The 15813-nt window shown below is 39.8% G+C and overlaps 1 protein-coding gene across 8 annotated transcripts in view; it reads right to left on the reverse strand.

The window, feature by feature from the left end:
- The window catches only part of supt3h (SPT3 homolog, SAGA and STAGA complex component), an 86113-nt gene that overhangs the window by 14908 nt on the left and 55392 nt on the right, over window positions 1–15813 (reverse strand). For 6 of the 8 annotated variants that reach the window (XM_072698834.1, XM_072698837.1, XM_072698833.1 and 3 more), the window contains 3 exons: window positions 9602–9688; window positions 9025–9118; window positions 4719–4852 (listed from right to left, as the gene is read on the reverse strand). In XM_072698834.1, coding sequence (XP_072554935.1) covers window positions 4719–4852; window positions 9025–9118; window positions 9602–9688 — 315 coding nt within the window. Of the gene's footprint in view, window positions 1–4718; window positions 4853–9024; window positions 9119–9601; window positions 9689–9898; window positions 9920–15813 lie in introns of those variants that run through there. The other 2 variants (XM_072698831.1, XM_072698832.1) reach the window with 2 other exon arrangements.

Genomic DNA, 15813 nt, shown 5'->3' on the forward strand with positions numbered 1-15813 from the left:
GAGTTTTATTTTTAAATTCTTCTGAGAAACACAAGCTTCGCTGCAACAGCAAAATCACCACCTACAGCATAGTAATTCAAACCATCACTGTCACTTTTACATATTTTTCTTAGTGTTTCGCAATACAATTCTGCACTAGATAAGCAGTATGAATGGATGGATGTTAGTGTTTTATCTGTATTTCTGTTTATTGGTCACCATCTGGGCAAGATCAACTACTAATTTATTGTTATTATTATTATTATTAAGTAGTGCAACAATACAGAAGAATGTGACCTTAAACCCTTTAAAAAGTACTTAAATAATTTATAGGTTAAACTGAGCTAAATATGATAGAGCGTTTAAAAATATTACTTTTCCCAAGACCAGGATTATATTACCGATACTGGGAAAATAGCTGAGCAGGCTACTACTGGTGGTAATCCTGTTACCTTCTTGCAGCTGGTTTCTTCTTAATGCATGTATAGCATAGTGATAATATTTAAATTCAGGATAGCTATAAATCTGGGATATTTCATGTCCTTTACTCCAATGAAGAAGTAGTCTTTTGCCATTGAACTTTTCTACAAAGTCTGCCCAAACACTGAACAAACAATAAAATAAAATCTATAATTTGATGGGTGCCTAGACTGTGCATCGCAGAGATTCAAACTAAGAGCTCTTCCCAACGATTAAATACCTCAGCAAAGAATGTCCCATTTTAAAGAAGTTCTTGATGACCAAGAAAGGAAGCCCGTGAGATTTTTTCCTCCTCATTCTAGGATCAAATAAATCTTTTAAGCACTGAAATGCAATTGAGGAACTTTTGGCTCTCGGGAGAATACAAAACTAAGGCAAAAAAGAAAAGCTACAAACTGGCTCGTCCCACGACATATTCTTTATTTGCATTTAATCGGCTAGTGTTAAGGTTGCCTCTTTCTCTCTCGCACATTTACACGGCATGACGATGGTGGCGGTGGCCTGTTCCTCTTCTGGATGCAGGTTCCTTACCCTCGTTAGTATTCAGCCTGGGATGTGCCCTACAATTCTCGCCTGTGATTAATGCCAAAAATAAGGGGGGGGGGGGGGGGGGGGGGGGGCTGGAGCCGTGTGCCGTTTTGCGGGTGTCTGTAAAATATATATTCCCAGAAGTCCCAGAATAGCATCCATTCAAGACTCGCTGTCAACATGGCGTTACAGCAAACACAATGCCGGTCCCACACAGGATGACAAAGAGCCTTCTAAACATTTCCATCTGAACACGGCGGAGAAAGTCGCAGAAAATAACAGACTGTCTGAGATCTTACTGCGTCCAAGGAAAGATTGATGGTTTGCCTGAGGAAACAGAGTCCAAACTGCTGACAAAAGCCCATCCTTGTCTAATCCGCAGCAATAAAAATGATTCTTCAGGCCTGAAATGTAAGGCCGCCATAAGCTGGAAAACAATTCCCATTCATCCGATATTGTAAACAGAAGATGGGAATCTAATTACTCTGCTGTCGCTGCCACTACAATTCATTACTGTATTACATGCCTAAAAATATAACAACAATATAACAAGTAGCCAGTGCTACAGTGATTACTCCCAAGAGGACAGTTTCCACCGAGACATGCAAGTTCTTCTGGTAAACGTCTATTTTTCCAATTATTAATATTATTCTTGATAATACATAAAATGGATAAAGTTAATTAAGACCGTCTGTTGAAGCAGTGAGACATCAGCTGCATCTATTTCAGGAACAGGAAAAGGTATGTTCTGAGATTTAGGAAAAACAGCATGAATCATATGGATGAGGTGAATTCACCATGCATTTCAAATGAATGCAGATAATTAAAATAAGGTTCACAATGACCAGGGAAGGGCAAAAATATTGATTTACTGATTGAGGTTACTGGTTTTGATGATTCACTATCGATTCACAAAATCACAAGACCGATCTTTTTCATTTAGGCCTTTTCCCCGCAACTGAAAATATTTTTGCTGAATTTTACTTGTATCAGTTCTCTTATCAAATAGGTGGAACTATTTTCTCTCAGACCTATGGCAGGGTTGCAATGCTATTGTGCAATCACTTTACACCGCCATCTTGGTGCATTGTCAGTCACAGTAACGGAGTACTCCGAGCATGTGAATGCAATGCAAGTCAAGACAAGTCAGGTCAGGTCTGGTATTCAGTACATTGCATACAGTAATGTGAAATGACGTTATATAAAATTATATAAATACAAAATAAATAAAAACTAAATAAAAGCAGATGGTATATAGAGAAACACTGTCCATTATGAGGATATTGCTAATCTGGTTTTTCAAAAGTTGTAGGTAACATTGAAGCAAAGGAACTAAGTCTGGAAGTTGAATTGCTTTATTTCAGGCCGGGTACAAATGCAGAGGAAAAAGGTGTGGATGAAATATTTCTGTGTGTTAACGGGTTAGTACAAGTATACATTTCACGCGTATTATTTATTAATTATATAATGATTATCTTTATCTTATTGTTACCATGTAATGGTAACTTAAGCGATTACATTGCTCTGTGCTGCAATGTCAAAGCTACAGCATTGTGTCTAGTGTTGCTGTTATTACAACAAATCTGGTTTGATCGCACATAAGTGAATGTGTTTTAAAGGTAAATTGAATCAAATCGAAACTGAAGCAAGTTGGGCACTTGAGAATCAAAATCTAATCAAATCGCGTGGTCCAAGCCGATTCTCAGCCCTAATAATGACTGTTATAAAACAACGGCTCTTTCGTAATTCTTTACAAAGGGAAAAACTAAACTAACTAAAAATCTGCTTACGTCATCAACCAATTATCATTAATGACATTAAGAATTAGGTAATTACAAGTGGAATAAAAATAACACAAAACACATAAAAGTACATTTGAAGTTTAATTCAATAATCTCATTTATGTTCTGACTATAGGGAGGGAAACAACTATGGACTTTAAAGCCTAGCAGTAATATCAAAGAAGCTGGTATTAAGGCAAACAGAGAGAGAGAAAGAGAGTAGAGAGAATTTAGGGAAATTTGGGTGTGTGAGCAAACATTTGACCAATTGGCAGTGTTAGCAAAGACAAAACGGGAGGCCAAGAAGGATGAAGTGCTTCACCCCCTGAAGATTCCACTGATAGCTAAAACATACCCATTAAAATACTCACAAAGAACAAATCTGGGGAAAACCCAAGCATTTCTGGGCTACATCCAGAATGTATGAGACTTTGTTTTAATAGAAATCGGACGTATGATGTCTCATGGAAATATGTAAAATTATTTTCACTTTTTTGGGCCATTCCAAGATTCTGAATGAAAACAGTAATTACATCTTCTGACTGGAAAGTTAAAAGCGGTTTTTTGGGACAAAAAGGATTCTGCTGAACTTTTTATATTCATTCCGATCAGGATTTTATTAAAACAAAAAATGTTTTTGTTTTACAAGTAAATATCTGTGCTGAGAACATTTCCATTCTGATTCAGATGTTCTGTGGTTATTGATACAGGCTATTGAGGATTTGGTTGTAATGCTCTGCGCCACAAGCTTTGCATACTGCTACCATGATTCCACACCACTACAGCAGGCTGAATAATAGTTAGCAGCCTACATATTTCATTACTGAGACCTTTGTTTGTCATACAGTCGTAACAGAGAAAGGTTCATGTAGATAGGTGGCGCTGTGGCTCCTGGATGATTGAGCCCGTTGAAGCTGAATGCCAGGCAGAGACTGCAGCCTAGGTCACGGTTCAGATCTGCACTGGCTGATTTGCCAGTAGTGGCTGGTGAAATAAATACTGCATGGAGTCTGTTACGTGCCTGTGTGTCAGCAGTTTATTTTGGAGGGCTGGGCTGTTGCCCCTGATGCATGGAATAGGCCTATGTGGTGCCCTAGGCAATACTTACTAATAGTGACCACCCCCCCTGAGAAATGTTGTCGACGATAACAGTTGTCAACCAAGGAGTGCCCCCTCAGAAAACAGCACTCTGGGCATCTGCCCACCTTGCCCTTGTCAGGATCTGCCACTGGTCTTAAGCGTATGAGGACAGGGCAGAACAGGCAGGGGCAATTCAGTACAGAAGCAGATTCTGTGCTGAACGGAAGACAAATCAGAACGGATCAATCAAAGATTAAACTACATACATGTGGGGATGACTGTGTACTGAAGAACCTTCAGCTCGGAGTAGACAAATAGCAGTGTGATTTTTTTTTGGGATGTGGGACTTTAGTATGTGTACATATTTACACACACGCACACACACACTTTATTAATCCTCACGGGGAAATTCTTATTTTACTTTGCCCCCTCTTGCGCTCCATGCAGGTGAATGTAAGCTTGGGGGTCACAGCAAAAGGCCACCTTGCTGCACCAAGGCAGCTGGGCACTAAGGGCCTTGCTTAAAGGCCCACACACATGACTGCCGAGGCAGGGCTTGAACCGGTGACCTTCTGTTCATAGGCCCAGAGGCTTAGCCTGCTGAGCCACACAGCGCCCCCTAAGGGAGGGTTAGGGTCACAGTGACGCAATTAAAATAATTATATTGCTTTAAGCTACCCTGACAGTTGCATGAGGTAGATCTGTGGTCAATAAAACAATTTCAACACCTGATTTAACAGGGTCTTAGATACAAATTAAATAAGTCGGAGGGAGGGCATTATGAATCACAAAGCCACAAAACCACAAAATTAAGCCTTTGCTCTTATAAATCTTTTAAATGCTGCGTCCAGTCACAGGCCTTGCACCCACCTCAAGCCGTTCCTGTTTCACATCATCCAGATCATCCTCGTCCATCAGGGCCAAGAAGTCCCCCGTCTGGTCGATAGAGCTCAGGAAATCCTGGACGAGCTTCTGTCTTTTGTTATTGCTGCTGCTGAATTTGTCTATATGTGGGTGCAGACAGGAAGAGGGGGAACAAAAAAGAAAGTCTGCACACATCTGTAAGGCAGCTGTGCGTGTTTACACCTACCCCTGATGGGCCTGCTTGCAGAGACCCCCCACATACACCGACGTTATGCAAACATATTTAAGGGTTAACCCACTTTTCTGTTGTCAACCCATGTCATTTTTCAGAGAAATTCAAAGTTTAATTAACCAGCTGATGAATTTATTTATATATATATAAATCATATATATGAACGGAAGACAAATCAGAACGGATCAATCAAAGATTAAACTACATACATTATATCATATATATATATACACTAGGTTTTGCTTAGACAAGAAAATAATCAACAAGAAATTCAACTGGCTCCTTCCAATTTACAAATGGCAGGTTTCTAGTTAACTAGAAATGACTATTCTCAGAGTATCTTTCTCTATGTGGGGATTAAATTATGTATTGTTGTAACACCACATAAGACAATCTTTAAAACTATGCAGGTCAATCACAGTTCAAGCCGCCATTCAATCACTGTGTGGCAAAACCAGACAGATAACTTGGTTTTCTGTACACAAACATTGTAACCAGTAGTCACAGCTTCAGACTGAAAATGGGATGTCACATCTAAAACTTTGAGCATCAGTACAGCTGGGCTTAGATGAGTACAGAATCACTACTGTACTTATCAGGGTAAAATGTGACAAACTTCCTTAAACTGGAGATTAGAACTTGCTGATTTGAAGGCCAAAGGTCAAGACACAACTAATCGTTTTTTTTTTTGTGATCCATATTTTGTTGCAAGGCTTAAGTTTATTATGCTCAAAAATAACTGCATTAAAATGCTTTTGCATGAATGAGAGAAAAGATTCATGTATTATTCATTGCTTTAGATTTTACTGTATATGATAGCAATCAAGCCACGGAACTTCACAGCACAAGCATGAAAAGCGATTCTCCATACTGTCTCACTCCTAATCCCACAAAAAAAGCAGCATCTCCTGCCTTAAACCAAAATCCCTCAAAATGTTTCTCTATATGTTAGTGATGCACTGTTTGACTTATTACTGTACAAAGAACCATTTCTCAAGGTCATTTTATTTACCTAGAGAACGTATTGAAAAAAGCCTTATAAGACTAAGAAGAAAGTGGTTTCTGGCAGCAAATTACATGCGTGCTGCAGCAATTCCTCAAGAATAAAATCATCAGACAGAGAATTTATGGCACCTTAATAACTACTTCTGTAGCTTTCAAATCTGGTTGATGTCAGATGACACAACCTTGACAAGGACTGTAATTACGGATTCTGTGTGTAAACAGGGCAATTAAATCAAAATGGTACAAAATGCCAGTCAGTACAAACGGAACCTTTCAAAATTACACAAATATTTTGTTATACATAATTAGTCCTTTGCTATTGTTTTTAGCGCATCCTAAACTTGACATTGAATGCAGTGGGGTGTTTACATGGATAAGAGAGCTCCGAAAATTTCGGTTAGCTTAAATAATAAACAACGCTAATCTGCAGTAGAGAAGAACTTCGTTTTAATTCGATCATATAAACAGACGAAGCAAGATGCACATTTTGAACACCACATTCCATGGAAATGAAGTCTTTCTACTTTCAATGTGTACAGAAACACAAGGACTTTGTTTCTCGGATGGGTGGAGGAACTGCGTCATCTCGGGCATTAGACCAAAGTTCTTAAAAAATGCTTTACCTTTATACTATAGAAAGGAGATATGTATGCCAAGCAGACCCAGATCCCACTGCAGACTGATGGTAGCTATCCAAGTCCAATGCAACTTGACATCTTTCTAAAACATCAATAGAAATATTGCAAATAATATTGCATATGAGTAGTCCATTCTATTCCATAATCCACCCATCTATCTACCCATCGTCCAACCATTTGTCCTGGTCTGGGTCATGGGCATTCATATATTTTATATAATTAAGCCTTATTGATATCACATTGCAGGACTGTATTGATATTGAAAAGATTTTGTGATAATTAAACAACAGACATCCAGGGTGAAGTTTGGCTAGCACCTAAGTATACAAGTCCTACAACCTATATATTGCACACATCAAAATTTACATTGTGGTGTAACCAATAAATCACTGGACTTATGACTATCCACAGTGAAACAGTGCTGATTTTGAAAGCAGTTAATTTTGTTATTTGGCATAGAAATGTATGGAAGTGGACTGACCGCAATGCTATGGTTTTCAAAGAGGGTTTTTCTACACGAAACCACTGGTGAAACCCTTATATTGCAGTCGCATGGCTGCAGCTCATGACAGATGAAGCAACAGGTGAAACCCTCCCAGTGCAGTTGCAAGGCTGCAGCCTGTGACAGGTGAAGAAACACGTGACACCCTTCCAGTACAGTCGCATGGCTGCAGCCCATGACAGATGAAGCGACAGGTGAATCCCTTCCAGTACAGTCGCATGGCTGCAGCCCGTGACAGATGAAGCGACAGGTGAATCCCTTCCAGTGCAGTCACATGGCTGCAGCCCATGACAGATGAAGCGACAGGTGAATCCCTTCCAGTGCAGTCACATGGCTGCAGCCCATGACAGATGAAGCGACAGGTGAATCCCTTCCAGTGCAGTCACATGGCTGCAGCCCATGACAGGTGAAGCGACAGGTGAATCCCTTCCAGTGCAGTCACATGGCTGCAGCCCATGACAGGTGAAGCGACAGGTGAAACCCCTTCCAGTGCAGTCACATGGCTGCAGCCCGCGACAGGTGAAACCCTTCCAGTGCAGTCACATGGCTGAAGCCCATGATAGATGCATCTCTGGGGCATTCTGCTACTCACATAAAGCCACAGGACAAGAAGTGACAGAGCAGCCCCAGGCAGAGCAACAGCCTGCAAAGCAGCTGCTGTTCTGCACCTTCCGTTGGATGACGACAGACACTAATCACAGACTCAAATTCTCTGCAGTGTCTGTATCATTTGCTTTTTTTTTTTAAATCACACTTCGTCTGTATCTGCAAAATCCTAATAAGGGATTTAACAGTCACTCAACTCTGCACACTACCCACCACGGAAATTACTGCAATTCTACCAGCTTTAAAACACTTTTTTTTTTTAAATTAATTTCCTCATCCTTGGTAGTAAGCAATAAGCAGTAGTAAGCAACAATAAATATCATTACGCGGGTAATGTTAAAGCAAAGAATATTAATGCATTTCTTCTATGGATATCATAACATCTTATAAGCAAGACCACTATAAAAACATAAAAGTTACAAAATGGTCAACTTCTAAACTTTCTCCAGTTCTATTTTCTTAATGTAAGTAGTCATGCTAATCAACGTACATTTATTCTGTTGAGTGTCTGATATTAAAGCAAATTTAGGCAACGCATCAATTTTTTTCCCAGCCTGCCTGTGTACGATCTCTTCTGAAAAATAAGAAAAAAACTAAATTATGCACAGACATACAGTCTCCGTTGCAACAGACGTCCAGACTGTTCCTTTTAAACACTGCATTTAACATTATTCCATAGCTCAGGTTTCAGTGGGACAAGAGGCAAATATCCCAGAGATTCATCATAACTAATTTTTGAACTTTTTTTTTTTTCCAACTCTGTTCTTGTCTTAATTTCTGTGCGATCAACAATTTATTGCGGTGGATCATTATACAAAAACTGGAAAGTTTCCCTAAAGCTTCCGTCTGCGTTACAGAAGCAGACTGGCGCATGAAATGACGTCAGCGGCATCGCAGGTCACTATGTATCATCGTCCGAAAGAGACACGGTGAAAAACTATTCATGAGGGCTTTTTTTATATATAAAGTTCTTCAGAAGATGATTGCAAGGAGGCCTGATAGACAGACTGGAAAAAATGACTGCACTGGCACATGGATACAATGGCAGAAAATTTGGGATTCAGAGATCGCAACGATCTTCAAATGATTGCAGTGTTTAAGTATTAATGTATTGGCAGAACATTAAAACACACATTTTCCAACCTTAGCATACGATTTATATAGAAAAATATGGCACAGTGCTCTGCTTTCAGCATGTTGAACGCAGATTTGAAGCACGCATCTTTGAGGATCAGAGAAAAATACTGATGCTCTGGTGTGTGGGGGGCAAAAAAATCCATAAGACAATTGTTCAAGCCCTTTTCAATTAAACATACTTGAAACACATACCGGTATCAAGCAGATCGTCGTCATCGATGGTCTTGAGTATTTTCGACTTATAGTCTCTGAACTGCATGTACTTCAGCAGACGTCGCACTTTTTTCTAGCATAAAGAAAAGAGTTGTAACAATATAAACGGATAAATCATACCCAATAAACCATCCAAACTACTTACTGGAAACTACTACAAAATTCAGGGTAGTATTAACAATTAAATTCTAAATACATACTGTATTATAAAACATAAAAGAGGGAATACAATTAAACAACACAGACTCCAGATTAAAAACAACCAAACCAAACAACAAGGATCTAATTTTTGGACATTCAAATGCATGGTTGTTTTATTTTCACGTCTACCTAAGAATAAAGAAAAAAAAAAACTAAGACCGTGAATGTTACAAACTGTAAGCTGACATGTAACACACTTCAAATAAACGCACTGGGTGGGGTGCTCCTGGACACACAAAACAGGGGTGCTCCTGGACACACAAAACAGGACGGCACACATATCCGCATCACTCAAACAATGCATGCATACGCACGAATGATGCTAGGTGTCTAACGTGTGTGAAGCTGTGCTCACCTTGTCTTTGCGCATCAGAAACAGAATATCTTCAGCAGAGATGACCCTCGCTCCTCTCACGAGTGACACCTCCGCTGCTTGCTGGAGCTAGAATACAAGCAAACAGAGAAAATACATATAATCCAGAAGGCTCATTTGTTCAGAAGCTAACAAATAACTATTTTGTTTAGTGAGGTTTATTTTTTGATAATTTTTCAATGGCAACTGCTTTTGACGGATATGGGCAAAATGGACTGAGTGTATTTTCCTTTATAACGTGTTTTTTGAAGTAAGAAAATATTGATCAAATATAATTACTCGTCTTGCTCCCGTCTTGGCTTCCGAATCACTTATGCGTGTTTGACACTCGTCTTCAACTCTCGTGTCGGTACAGTGTGTCCTGGATAGATTTGCTAAAACAACAATGGTTGTTATTAATATTCTTTAAGAGGTGGTGGAGGGGGCAAAAAAGTTGCATTCCTTTTCATCTTGGCTACTGTTTACTTGGCATGGGATGTGGCCCATAAATCATTATGCTAAGCCGGAGACATGCTTCCTCTGCAATGGACTAACGGTTACAAAACCATTACGCGTCTCTGATAATCAAGTGTGGCAGTGGAACCCGGCTAACAGGCAGGCCGAGCCGCCGCTATCCGCGTCCAAGGTTCGAGATAATGGCGCTAAAAAAAATAAAAAACCCAGATGTCAGTGGCTACAATCACCAGACTCCTGCCGTGAAAGGCTCACTCAGGAACAGCTAGCTTCTCTGGTTCTTAGGTGTTCTATCCATCTTCCAGGCTCCACACGCATTATGGATTCCCGTCGGTTCACAGTCTCTGAAGCTAGAACCTGCATTATTTTAAAAAGTATTTGTATTTTTTTCCTTTTTCCCCCCAGAATTAAGCTGTACCAATAATGATGTTGAGATCGTATGGAAACAACGCTCTTAACCTGCAGTTAGGACAGAAGAAAAAACAAATGTCTTCTCAACTGAGCTCTGCAATTATTTTATTTCATAAGAGTTGACGGACCTCATTTATCACTTTCGCCTTCCTTGCAAAATGATACCTGTCCTCCCAAAGATCTGAATGCAATGGATGCCTAAAAATTAAGCAACTTCTTTCCTACAGAAAGATCACAGTGTTAACTTTCTGCAAGCTTTTCACTGGATGCTTAACCCTGCTTGTTCTACACAAACCCCAGGTTAGGTTAACTAGAACTTGACAGGGTTAACGATATAGAGTAGGCTAACTTTTCAGGGCCTTTTTAAGTCATCACGAGGCATCTACAGTATATTTCCTTTGTTTAACAGATGCCTTCATCCAAAGCTATGTGCAAGTCAGGCAAATAGCACATTACAAACATACAACTATCAAGGAGTCGACTGGGCCTAAATGCGGCTAGGCTGAGCACGATGTCACACAATCATGCGCGTTTAGGTGCAGGTCATTTAAAGTAGCAATAGTGAGAGCTGCGCAAGGCTTGTTTTTATGTAGAACAGAAATAAACGCAGAGGAAAAAAAACGGGGGGGGGGAGGTATGGGGAAGTTAAGCAAGTCCAAACAAATCCGGCAATTTTATCACACTAAATAGTTTAAAACAAACATTACAAAAATGGCACTGCTGGTTCAAAACACCATCTGCAGAGACAAGGCCTTATGGAGAGGTGCAGGGGCTCACATAAATAAATGGCTTGATGAGCAATACAGACCATGGTTAGCCATGGTCAAGTCACGGCAATGTAAACAACAAAAGTAACAGCCCAAGTAACACAGAGGTGATTTTGTTATTTTTCTGGTATAACAATGACATCATACCCAGCAGAAACATGTGACATTTACATACAGTAAACATATACAGTAACATAACACATTAAAAAAGAAAACTACCCTTACTTTAAATCACATGAATACTGCTTTTACATCATATCAACATGTCTTTCAGCTTAGATATGTTTATATAGATATAAATTTGATTGACAGAATAATTCTGAAAGGGCTTTTTTAGCTCTGGGATATACACCAATGAGCCAAAACATTATGTCCACCCCCATGTGAAGTGATAAATTATCTATCTTGTAAAAATAGTGCATTTCATTGGTGATATATTGGCCGGTAAACTAAGCCAGAAGAAATAGGCAGCGATAATAATCTGAGTAACTTTGACTAATAGTCAGACGACTGTGTGGGAGCATCTCTGAAACAGTGAGGCTTGTGGGGTGCTCATGGTGAACCATGTTAGGTATCTACTGAGAGTGGTGCCGGGAGAGAAGGACCACGAACCACTGGCAGGATGCTGAGTGGGCAGAACACATCAATGCGGGGGGAGCATGAAGGCTTTCCCTTCGGGTACGAATCAAAAGAAGGGCTATGGCAGAAATGACTGATAATTTTGATGATGATCACAGACGTAATGTGTCACGACACAATGCAGGAAGCACCGCTTGTGTGGGTCTATGCAGTCGCAGATTGGACTTGTTGGTTCAACGCATCCCACAGATGCTTGACACATACCAGACTACTGAAATGATGCAACAGAACACAGGATTCGTTGGACCTGGCAACCCTTTTTCCACTGCTCCAAGGTCCAGTCATGACACCCGCATGCACATCGTAGGTGCTTTAGGTAGTAGACAGGGGTCAGCGTGGGCAGTCTGACTGGCCAGCGACTACAAAGCCCCATACACCACAGTACTCCAGGCCCTGTGTGTCGTGACACATTACTCTCATTATCTTCAAAAGTATCCACCATTTGTACCAGAGTAACCCTTCTGTTGGTTCTCACAGCTAGCTAGTTAGCTTGTCAGAGTGAGACAGACTTCCCAGCTTTAAGGTATCTTTGTCCAGCCATGCAGTCTACTCACCACACCCATACTACTCTGCCTGCACTCCATCTCATAGCGAGCTAGTTAAGCTGCACGTATTTTGCCAAAAAAAAAATAAAAAATGTAATTCTGCCTCCTGACAGTCAGGTTTGTACAACTGAGGAGAATCAGCTCTTTACAGGTGATGGCAGATGGCTTGTGATTGGGTGAAATAAATTACAGTAATGTAAATTAATGTGATTACTAATATTCGGCTCTGGAAGCACTACTAATTCTAATTTTCCGATTACTTTGAACAGAGAATAAACCAACTTGAGTAAAAATATAAGGAACACAGCTTGTTTACAGAGCATGGGTTTAGCAAATGGGATATACAGCTATCACTGCAGGCTATTCTGAGCAGACCCGCTGTTTGCCTCCGGACGAAGGTCTGTTTTACCATTTCTGGAATGCTTGAGCTATCAAACCCGTTGAATAATTCTAAGAAATCCGGGGTTGTGTTTTTCCCTTTTCATTTTGCAGTTGATGCTTCAGTGTCCACAAAACACACGGTGATAATGAGTGCAGACAGTGGGAAGATGATGCAGATTCACAAATGCTCCTCATTGCACTTCCAGAAAATCCAATTTGTATTCCCAATTCTAACTAAATTCACATTAACTAAAGAACATTATACATATGGTAATTTATTACATGGACAAAGTTTTAAGGGTGGAGGATTGTTACACAACACGATTACCTAATCTAATAGTCTAGCTAAATAATTACATTTTCAAAACTTAATTTCGTATTTGAAAAGTTAAAACATTTTCCCAGATAACCGTGCTTCGCAAAAAATAAAATCTAAAATCTAAATTAATTGCAGTCATTCGAATCACTGTAAACCATGAAGACTTTTGTTTTTCCCTATAAAATATTATTCACAACGTCAAAAGCAGATTTTTTTGTATTTCACAATTTGCTTTTGGGAAACGACTGAAGTGATTATGAAGTGAAATGAGTCCGATGACTGAGTGAAATAGCAGGTGTTTAGTGCTGAGGGAGATTTACCACTCTGTGACACTAACCGAAAGCATTTTTCCTCCACAGTATGACACACTTCCAAGGGACAGTGGTTTCAATGTGCTGGTTCTTGTCATGTTAGTGGAGGGGGGGGGGAAAGAAAATAAAAATGACTTTCAAGCTTCAGAAGGGCAGCGAAGAAAAACAAACAGGTCAATTTCTTCTTTGCGGCTACTGCGAAGTTTTGAAATGAAATCCATTATTTAATTATGCTGAAGAAAGCGGAGGAGAAGGTAAAGGGTAATTCCACAATCTTCATGTGCAGATCAATTACACTGATTCTGTTTAAATGAGGGGGGACACGGCTATTCCACGATTAAAAAAAGAAAAAGCAAGATAAAAACTGCCCAGCATGAGAAGCAAAGTTCATTCTTCCAGGCAACTGTGAAGAATCTAATATAAAGTGACATTAATTGAATTACAGACGCTCCCTGGGTTACGATGGTCCGTGTTGCCATGTTTCCACTTTACGATGGGTATTCCAGTTCCATTCTGTTTTTCACTTTCTGTACATTATTCAATAAATTACATGAGATTTTCAACACTTTATTATAAAATTGGCTTTGTGATAATGATTTTGGCCAATTGTAGGCTACTGTAAGTCTTCTAATTATATTTAAGGTAGGCTAGGCTAGGCTCAGCTATGATGATTGTTAGGTTAGGTGTACCGTATCAAAATGCATTTTCGCCTTACGATATTTTTAAGATTGTAAGATATTTTAAGAAGGTTATCAGAACCTAACCTCACCGTAACCCGGGGAGCGTCTGTATATTCCTAAATTACTGAATTATACATTCTAGAGAGCACATGAGGCCTAAAGTCGTCTCAGTAAAATGTATGCCACCTGCTGAGGGAAATGCAGCTCACAGACTTTGTCGAACATCAGTGAGGGTATTTACTAGAAGTGCAGAAACAACATCAGCTTTAACTGATATTTACCTATAAACCTACCGATATTTAGATATAAACCTATATTTCTTCCATTTTTTAAAAAAGCAATGAAATGAATTTGGTCACTTTCATTTCAAAGAACTTGAGCCAAAAACACTTGACGCCCCATTAAAATATAAAGAATTTTCAGCCTTCTGAAAATTGCCAAAAAAATAAATAAATCACTAAGAACAGGAACACAAAACATAAGTGTATAAAGTTTTTTTTTAAGTTTACTGAAGGTGTGCATGCTCGTCTACATGGCAGGCAATCAGTTTCAATGATCAAGATGTTCCATCCTTCCATTCACCATCCACAACCCAGGATGGGGCGCCAACCCATCGCACGGCCCACTCACATACCATCCACTGACCCAGGCACAACTACGGGCAATCTGGTAACTCCAACCACTGTGCCACCGTGCTGCCCATAATCGAGAAGTTATACCATGGTGAAAGTAAAGATTTAATGGCATGAAAAAGTCTGTCTGAATCAGACCAGCTCTGGATGCATGCTGAGACAAGCTGGAGAAAAGCCAAAATGCCAAGTATCAAGAAAGAAAAAAAGGTTTGCATTTTATAATCAAAAAATAAAAACAAAACAGTATCATTGCCACAATAATCTGGAATGTGAAACCACATGCAGAGACAAAATATTTTCCCCGTGTTTGAGGCTTTAATGATGCAGTTTGGCGAGGGGTGTTATCACTGTTTTCCGAAACACAAAGTCCCTGATAGCTGTACAGGGGAGGATCCAAAACAATGAGCTTCCCGTCAGATGCGGCATCAGTACAACATCGGGGAAACGAGAGCCTTACGTAGAGATGTGCACCAGGACACCTAGACAGAGCTGCGGCTGCCAGTCTAACGTTACTGGCATTTCTAAAAGTGGCAGCCTTAACGATCAGGTGAAATGAAAGCTGTTAACTCCGAAATGGGAACATGACCCTGTACCGCAGATCTGCTTTTGTCAATCTCAGAGTAAAACATAAGAGCCACGAAACTCAGGCTTTCACACGTTTCAAACATTTGTTACCAGAATATAAAGACTGGGGCAAGATAAATTATATATATGTATTTTTCCATAGACAGGCTTATATTTTGAGCCATTACACTCAGCCTAGATGAATTAATTATCTGAATGGTGTTTTCTAAAAGATCAGTCTGATCAAATCACCTTTAGTCTCGTCTCTTGAACACTCGATTCAGGCTGACGCAACCAGGGACATGCTAAATGAATCCATTCTTACTGGACTAGTATTTATACTAATTAGGAAATGGAAAAGGGATCAGTTTTAATTAAACTTGGAGTGGAAGCTCAGAGTGTGACACTGTATCTTCACACCCACCTGTGACATGGGCTTGACTACAAGCCAAATTGCGTGTTTTGCTGGTATGTTCTCCCTGCATTTGGATG

The sequence above is a fragment of the Paramormyrops kingsleyae genome, chromosome 14, assembly GCF_048594095.1.
Source record: "Paramormyrops kingsleyae isolate MSU_618 chromosome 14, PKINGS_0.4, whole genome shotgun sequence".
Lineage (NCBI taxonomy): Eukaryota > Metazoa > Chordata > Actinopteri > Osteoglossiformes > Mormyridae > Paramormyrops > Paramormyrops kingsleyae.